The 10,000-nt window shown below is 33.6% G+C and overlaps 1 protein-coding gene across 1 annotated transcript in view; it reads right to left on the bottom strand.

Moving 5' to 3' along the window:
- Window positions 1–10,000, bottom strand: part of LOC115212915 (neurofilament heavy polypeptide-like) — a 143,419-nt gene that overhangs the window by 120,658 nt on the left and 12,761 nt on the right. The window contains exons 10-11 of the mRNA XM_036500402.1: window positions 8,614–8,691; window positions 8,316–8,393 (exon numbers count right to left, since the gene is read on the bottom strand). Of these exons, the coding sequence (XP_036356295.1) occupies window positions 8,316–8,393; window positions 8,614–8,691 (156 nt within the window). The remainder of the gene's footprint in view (window positions 1–8,315; window positions 8,394–8,613; window positions 8,692–10,000) is intronic.

The following is a 10,000-nucleotide window of genomic DNA, read 5'->3' as shown; positions in this document are numbered from 1 at the left end:
TAATCAAAGAACTGAAAAACACAGATCTCAAAATGGACCACCGACCATACCTCCCAAAAATCAAAATAGACACAAAAACAACATCAATTATAAACAACATAAACCTAGCCACTGAAACAAATAGCGATATCACTGAGCTAAATGACTTAGTATATGCTGCAGCTACAAAAGAAGCTGGATACCCCCTCAAACGCATCCAAACAGGAGTACCATCACCCAAACAAACCCTGTGGATAAATAACATCCCAAAAAAAATACGAAATGTGAGAAAAGATCTGTCGATTCTTAATGAAATCACTAGACAATCAACGCTACTAAGCAACAAAAAGAGAACAAAAATACTGTGCAAATACAACATCACAGAAAAAGATTTACCCGAGATAAAAAAAAAAGCTAAAGCAAGATATCCTTGCCAAAGCACAAAGGATCCGCCGGTATAAGAACCTCCAACGTTTCTTTGAACAAAACAAACAGTTCAACTCCAACCCCAAAAAGTTCTATCAAGAACTTGGCAAAAATAAAATAGACATCACTGCAGCACCAACGGCAGAAGAAGTGGAAGAATTCTGGAGAGAGATATGGTCGGCGAAAGAACAACCAAAAAAAGGAGTATTAAAACAACAAACTCAGCATCTGAGCAACTTTGGACCCCCATAACAACTGAAGAGGTCACCCAGGCACTGCAAAGACTAAGCAACTGGAAGGCACTTAGGCATGACAAGATCCCCAACTTCTGGTTGAAATATCTGACAGGAATGCACACAAAGCTGGCTGAAAACTTTAACAACATACTGGCAGAGCCAGAGACAATGCCTGAATGGCTCACGAAGGGGAAAACCATCTTAATTCCCAAATCCAATGAGACAGCAAAACCAGAAAACTACAGACCAATAACCTGCCTCCCTACAATGTTCAAGGCATTTACTGCAGTGATATCACAAAGGCTGAACAAGCACCTGGACGAAAACAACCTGTTTCCAGAAGAGCAGAAAGGATGCCGCAAAGGTTCATATGGCTGTAAAGATCAACTAATGATCAATAAAGCCATAATTGAAGACAGCCACAGAAAGAAGAAAGGCCTCAGTATGGCCTGGATCGACTACAGAAAGGCGTTTGATAGCATCCCCCACACATGGATCCTCGAAACACTAGCCATTAACAAAGTAGCACCAACAATTATAAAATACATAGGACACTCTATGAACAAATGGCAAACAGTGCTACAGCTCCAAGCAAAAGAGGGACTCGTGAAAACCAAAGCCATCCCCATTAGAAGAGCAATATTCCAGGGAGACACGCTCGCTCCCCTCCTTTTCTGCTTGGCACTGTCATCTCTATCTGATATGCTAAATAGAACTGGATGCGGATATAAATGTTACGGCAAAACGATCGGCCACCTTTTATACATGGATGACCTAAAACTATACGCTACAAATGGCAAACAGCTGGAAACACTACTAAAGACAGTTCATGGATTCACCAAAGAAATAGATATGAAATTTGGATTAGAAAAATGCGCCAAAGTAACCCTGAAAAGAGGAAAACTATTTAGGAGTAGCAACATCACACTAGATAAAGCCAATGAAATAAGAGAATTAAACCAAAGCCAAACTTACAAATATTTAGGAATCCATGAACAAGATAAGATATAACACACACAAATGAAAGAGAAAATAAAGGGAGAATACTATAGACGAATTAGATCAATACTAAAAACAGAGCTCAATGCTAAAAACAAGATAATAGGTATTAATACTTTAGCCGTCCTAGTTATAAGTTACAGCTTCAATATCCTTAACTGGACACTAAATGAACTAACCAAAATAGAAAGGAAAACAAGAAAAATAATGACAGGATCTAGGATGCATCATCCAACATCTGGCATAGAATGGCTATATATACAACGTGTAGAAGGTGGTAGAGGCCTTATACAGCTGGAAAACTACTATAAAATAACCACCATAGGACTGTAAAAATATCTACTTCAGAAGGAAGGAAAAACTGATACAAATAACGGCAAAACACGAGCACAGCAAAAAACTGTTCTCAGTATTTAAGGAAGCTGACAAATACAAACAAGAAATCATACCACCTAACAAATATGAAGAAGATGAAGAAACAACAAAAGCTATAAAACAAATGAAATCCAAACTAAAACTAGAACAGCAACGGACCATGATAAAACGATGGCAAGAAAAGCCCTTTCATGGCAAATACTGGACTAAACTAAATGCAAACGAAATAGACAAAGAAAAATCCCAGCAATGGTTGAGAAGCTCAGGACTCAAAGCAGAGACAGAGGGATTTTTAATTGCAGCACAAGACCAAAGCCTCCCCACCAGAAATTACCAAAAACACGTAATGAAAAGAAATATAACAAGTAACTGCAGAATTTGTGGAGATGGACAAGAAACAATAAATCATATTATCTCTGGCTGCCCAGTCCTGGCTAAGAAGGAATATATTTACAGACACGACATAGTTGAGACCTACATACACTGGAAGCTATGCCAACATTATGGAATAACAACAGAAAAAAGATGGTATATGCACACACCAGAAAAGGTCACAGAAAACGAGAAAGCAACCATACTCTGGGATACGCCAATACACACAGATAGAGAAATTAAGGCCAACAGACCAGATATAGTTGTCAGAGATCATGAAGAAAAAAGAATTGCTTACTAATTGATGTATTAATACCGGCAGATGACAACGTGTCTCTAAAATAAATGGAGAAACTTTCAAAATACAAAGACCTGGAAATAGAGGTAACCAGAATGTGGATAATAAAAACAGAAACAATTCCTATCATAGTAGGTGCATTAGGCATGATAAAAAAATATTCAGACAAATACATAACAAAAACACCAGGACTTACAAACACATATAACACACAGAAAATTGCGCTACTAGGTACTGCACACATCCTAGGCAGAACACTTTCAATACAGTAACCATCAGAGCATCACAACAAATCACATCACATACACAAGGCACACAGCTGCGCTCGGTAGTGAAGTGAAAGCACGCTATAAATATATAACTACTGAATAATAATAATAATAATAACAATAATAATAATAATATAATAATAATAATATAATAATAATAATAATAATAATAATAATAACAATAATAATAATAATAGGCTGCCCAGTCCTGGCTAAGAAGGAATATATTTACAGACACGACAGAGTTGCGACCTACATACACTGGAAGCTATGCCAACATTATGGAATAACAACAGAAAAAAGATGGTATAGACACACACCAGAAAAGGTCACAGAAAACGAGAAAGCAACCATTCTCTGGGATATGCCAATACACACAGATAGAGAAATTAAGGCCAACAGACCAGATATAGTTGTCAGAGATCATGAAGAAAAAATTGCTTTCTAATTGATGTATCAATACCGGCAGATGACAACGTGTCTCTAAAAGAAATAGAGAAAATTTCAAAATACAAAGACCTGGAAATAGAGGTAACTAGAATGTGGATACTAAAAACAGAAACAATTCCTATTGTAGGTGCATTAGGCATGATAAAAAAATATTCAGACAAATACATAACAAAAACACCAGGACTTACAAACACATATAACACACAGAAAATTGCGCTACTAGGTACTGCACACATCCTACGCAGAACACTCTCCATACAGTAACCATCAGAGCATCACAACAAATCACATCACATACACAAGGCACACAGCTGCGCTCGGTAGTGAAGTGAAAGCACGCTATAAATATATAACTACTGAATAATAATAATAATAATAACAATAATAATAATAATAATAATAATAATAATAATAATAATAATAATAATAATAATAATAATAATAATAATAATAATAATAACAATAATAATAATAATAGGCTGCCCAGTCCTGGCTAAGAAGGAATATATTTACAGACACGACAGAGTTGCGACCTACATACACTGGAAGCTATGCCAACATTATGGAATAACAACAGAAAAAAGATGGTATAGACACACACCAGAAAAGGTCACAGAAAACGAGAAAGCAACCATTCTCTGGGATATGCCAATACACACAGATAGAGAAATTAAGGCCAACAGACCAGATATAGTTGTCAGAGATCATGAAGAAAAAATTGCTTTCTAATTGATGTATCAATACCGGCAGATGACAACGTGTCTCTAAAAGAAATAGAGAAAATTTCAAAATACAAAGACCTGGAAATAGAGGTATCTCGAATGTGGAATCTAAAAACAGAAACAATTCCTATCATAGTAGGTGCATTAGGCATGATAAAAAAATATTCAGACAAATACATAACAAAAACACCAGGACTTACAAACGCATATAACACACAGAAAATTGCACTACTAGGCACTACACACATCCTACGCAGAACACTTTCAATACAGTAACCATCTACGCATCACAACAAATCACATCACATACACAAGGCACACAGCTGCGCTCGGTAGTGAAGTGAAAGGACGTTATAAAAATAAAATTACTGAATGATAATAATAATAATAATAATAATAATATAATAATAATAATAATAATAATAATAATAATAATAATAATAATAATATAATAATAACAATACCTGTTGTCATAGGTGCCCTGGGAATGATAGCGAAAGGGACTGATTGCTACCTAACTCAGATACCAGGAAACCCCAAAATGGCAGAAATTCAAAAGATAGTGCTCATGGGAACTGCTCATATCCTACACAAAATACTCTCTATGTAATCCCAAGGTTTAAAACAAACTTTTTTTTGTTCTTATTTTTATTTTTTATTTTTTATTTTTTTTATTTTTTTTATTTATTTTTTTTTATGTATTAGACATTCACTAGTACAACACCAAAGAAAAAAAACCAAATATATGGCACAGAACTTCCAACCTGTTGTCTCTTGAGGTCTCTGGGTGAGACTTGGAGCCAACTTGTACAGACATAAAGCAAAAGTCAAACATAGAATAATAATAATAATAACAACGTGTCTCTAAAAGAAATGGAGGAACTTTCAAAATACAAAGACCTGGAAATAGAGGTAACCAGAATGTGGAATCTAAAAACAGAAACAATTCCTATCATAGTAGGTGCATTAGGCGTGATAAAAAATTATTCAGACAAATACATAACAAAAACACCAGGACTTACAAACACATATAACATACAGAAAATTGCACTACTAGGCACTGCACACATCCTACGCAGAACATTTTCCATACAATAACCATCAGAGCATCACAACGAATCACAGCACATACCTAAGGCACACCTGAGCTGCGCTCGGTAGTGAAGTGAAAGCACGCTATAAAAATAAAACTACTGAATAATAATAATAATAATAATAATAATAATAATAATAATAATAATAATAATAATAATAATAAAATAATAATAATAATAATATAATAATAATAATAATAATAATAATAATAATAGAGAGTATAACTCCAAACTTACAGGGAAAAATTCAATTTAGTATCAAATAAAATTTCACAGTGTAAATATAAAATATGAATTAGAGATAAAACCACTATGATGCAACTCAAACAGTGATAGACATAGACCAATACATAAATAACAAATAATATATATAATTAATATAATATAATGTATATAATACATACACACACACACACATAAATATATATATATATATATATATATAATATATATATATATATATATATACTATTCTTTTTTCAAAAAGTATAAAATGAATGATAAATATAATATAATAAGTAAAATCTCTACGTACGTTTCATGGCTATTAAATTCGAATTACAGTTAAGTTTAAATTCAATTAAAATATATTTGAATTAAAATTATAGTCAATCTTCAGATTAATGATAATAGTTAAATAAACAAGCAAATAGAGATAAACAATATTTATTTAAGAAATAAATAAAATAATATTTTTATTATAGAAAAAACTCCAATGTCTAAATTAGAAACTTAAACATTAGGATTATTTCCTACAACACATTTATTATGTTAAATATTTATTTTTAAGGTAAAAAAATAGATAGAAATATGTATTTATCTATTAAGATATAATATGGCTTTAAAAAAAACATAACATCTCGAATATCCTTAACTCAGTTATAGTTCAATATTTAATTACCAAATTATTTAACAAAATAATCACTATTCATATTTTTAGATTTAAGTTCACATCTAATAATTATAAAATATTTAAAAATAAGTATCTAAATTATAATCAACAAATATAGTAATTAAAATCTAAAATTTACTCTATCAATAAATATATAGACATATAATGAAAAATTAAAAAATTAATTAGTCCATTATTACTTACATAAATATTATAAATATCAATATAATATATTTATGAAATACATTTAAAAATTAAAGATTAAAAATCAAATTAAAAACGTATAACCTATCTTAAAAGAACCGTATAAATATTTTACGATCTAAAACCTTAGTGACTAAGTAATATCTTACAAATTACGTACAGTTATAATCTAATTAAATACATATCATCAACTAAATAATTATAGATTCAAATTAACAATCAGTAGTTATATAGTATACAATACAATAAAACTTCTTAAAATATCTTAAATAGAAAAGGTTTATTTAGCTTTCGAAAATCGTGTCATTAACTAAAATTTAAAAACGGAATTTAAGTTTCTAATTTAGACATTTGAGTTTTTTCTATAATAAAAATTATTATTTTATTTATGTGTGTGTATATATATATATATATATATATTATATATATATATATATATATATATATATATATATATATATATATATATAAGCCTGCTCGCTTAGCCAGCGGGGAGGCGTCGTTTGAAGGCTAAAACAATGCGAAGCGCATTGTGACCAGCGATGTGTAGCAACATCTGATAGCCTGGTCGGTCACGTGATCACGTGATATATATATATATATATATATATATATATATATAATATATATATATATATATATATATATATATATATATATATATATATATAATATATATACACACACACATATATATACATACACATATGCTGAATATGCCAGCAGCCAACTAGACTAGGCTAAATGCAATTCATAATATTTAGCTACTCGAAATGTTGCTTCTCATATGGCATCATAGCCAGACTGCAGTGGCCATTTTTGAAATATTATCTGGCATGACCCGGGTGGGGGCAATGAGGCACAGTCCATCTGAAGCTCAAGATATCTAAGCTTTGCCTACTAATTTCCTCATTGCTGAAAGAATTCAAGGCCACGAAGGCTAAGGAAATCAACACATTGATTCTCTGTGAAGGTGAGGAAGTCGGGTATGACAGCAAGATTATAAAATGTTGTAGAATGTGGAATTTCTAGGAAATTGTAAAGAAAACGGAATCATATGGGCAATGTCAGGAAATTTGGGGAGTAGTCTGACGGGGAAGGCTGCATCTTGAACACTACAGTACCAAGAGGTGGAAATATACCAATGCCAGTGGCAAGAGAGTCATCATGGTGCAAGGGATCCGTGATTGAGAGGAAAAGTATAACTGTATACAGAGAGTATGACTTGCTCACAAGAGGTAATAGATACGGTTGGTCTAAGCACTCGAACGCCGCCCGCTGTCTTAGAGGAAACTCTGGAATACTGACCAGGGAAAATTCTCCTTCCACCCGTGTAACTTTACTAACCTCTTACCAACAATAAACACTTGCACTGGGGAAGTGAGAGAGGTGGTTACGTGATGTGACAGGACAAGCTGCTTTCACAAATTTTCAAATGGACAGACGTGAAATGTGTTAAAGCAGCCACCACACAAGAGTTTCATGTTCTGGAAGAATGACGAAACCTAAGTTAAAATCAATAGATGACCTGCAGTCTATTTTCCATCCAACCTCAGACTGGGAGATGAAAGTTGACTTGAAAGGGAGGTTGATCTTCCCAAATGGTTTAGTATTAACAACACTCCGACTACACATGTTTCTGCTCTTTAAGAATGCGATACGTTAACCATGGTTGAGCTTACAGCACTTAGGGTGGACAACATATTTCTCCCCAAGAAACTTTGCACGGGGCAAAGCATCTCCCATTTTTATTTCACTTATATATATAAATATGTACTTGTAACCTACATACACACAACGTATATGCGTGTATACGCGCGCACGTGTGCATATACGTGTGTACGTATGTATATGTTATTTAGACCCATCGTCTCCAGCTCTAAATTCTACATTCTACCTCACCTTGTATCATATATGTGTGCGTGTGTGCATGTATATGTGTGCGTTTGCATCTGTGAATGTGCGTGGATATGTGTGAGCGTGTGTGTATAATTCATACCTGCTGTCTCCAGTTCTACATCCTCCGAGTCTTCGGTCTCAGGCTCTAACTCCTCTGGTATCATATCCTCCTCGAATTCTAGAGAAATGGAAAGGCGGAAAACTTTTACATAAAATTTTAATATTGAATATTTAAAGTTTTTTTTATCCTATTTGAGACTGTATACAGCATACATTCACAATCATACAAAACACCTAACATACAGATTTATGTGTGTACGAGTGTGTATGTGTGTGTGTCTGCGTGCATGCATATATGTAGTTGTATAAGTGTGCATGTATGTATGTGTAATTCATACCTGGCGTCTCCAGTTCTAAGTTTTTTTTCTCGTCAGCCTCAGATTCAAACTCTTCTGATGTCGTATCCTCCTCGAATTCTAGAGAAATGGAAAAGTTGAAACACTTCATATATTGTGATATTTACTGTTTTCTATGCTATTTTAGTATTTATGACTAAATACAAAAATCATTCTCAATCATAGAAAGCATTTCGCATATGAATTTACAAATCTCCTCTACCCGTGAAAATATGAGAACATTTATGAACAAGTACTTTGAAATCTTCTGCCTTTTAACCAGATAAAATCGCCTTATATTTACAAATATTTATTGCAACACTTTGTTGAATTAGTGAATACTTCATTTGTGGTGTTAAGTTTCAAGATTTTATCACAAAGTGATCACGTAATATACACCTTACAAATGCAAACTGAAAGCAGATCAATAAAAAAATAAAGACTTTACTGAAAGTGAAATTCATAGAAGAAAGATGGTGTTCGAGGCTTTTCACCGCGAAGGTATTTTACCCTCTTTCACACAGCAATTGAAGTGCAGAACGAGCTGTTCAGTCTGCTCTTACTCTCTGCACATTAACATCCTTGTTATTATGCCATCTTTTCCAGTAGCTTTGTGTCCATTCATCATCTTGCATGCATGTATAATTGTCACTAAATTTGACAGGGTGTTAGAACACCTACATTGCTAGAAATAAGAGCTGAAATGCTCTAATGCTGTAGTTAAAGCACATAATTGTATTCAGTACATATGTATACAATTATCTGCTTATACTATAGCATTAGAGCTGTTTAGCACTTATTTCTAATAATATAGGTGTTCTAACACCCAGTCAAATTTTGTGACAATTATACATGCATACATACATACATACATATATATATATATATATATATATATATATATATATATACCGCTACCAACCAACTCCATGGGCAGAACCACCAATTCCCAACGCTTACCAATCCCCAACGCTTGTTTTGCGCGTGTATACTCACGCGCGCGCGGGAATTCACGTATGCATGCGCACACTGGTATGCATGCGAATATACATATGTACATATGAATGAATACGCATATGTGTGTAGGTGTATGCGTGTGTGTGTAAGTGCGTGTATGCGTGTGTGTGCGCGGGTGTATTCGTCCAAGCGTGCGCGCGTGTGTGTGCAGATGTGCACGTGCGCGCCCATGTACAGATGCGCACGCTTGTATCAATACACACATGCACGCAAAACCATATGAGCGCATCTATACACCCACATACAGAACTATATATTTGCACATGCCACCCCTTCCTACTTCATCACTAACAACCTGACCGATTTCCTAACCGCCACGTGGTCTATTTTCTGTTCACCGACCAGTATTTTCCGACTAACCCATACGCCACCG

The sequence above is a fragment of the Octopus sinensis genome, linkage group LG1 (assembly GCF_006345805.1).
Source record: "Octopus sinensis linkage group LG1, ASM634580v1, whole genome shotgun sequence".
Taxonomy (NCBI): domain Eukaryota; kingdom Metazoa; phylum Mollusca; class Cephalopoda; order Octopoda; family Octopodidae; genus Octopus; species Octopus sinensis.
Note: the sequence above shows the minus strand (reverse complement) of the source record. Positions and strands in the feature narration are given on the sequence as shown.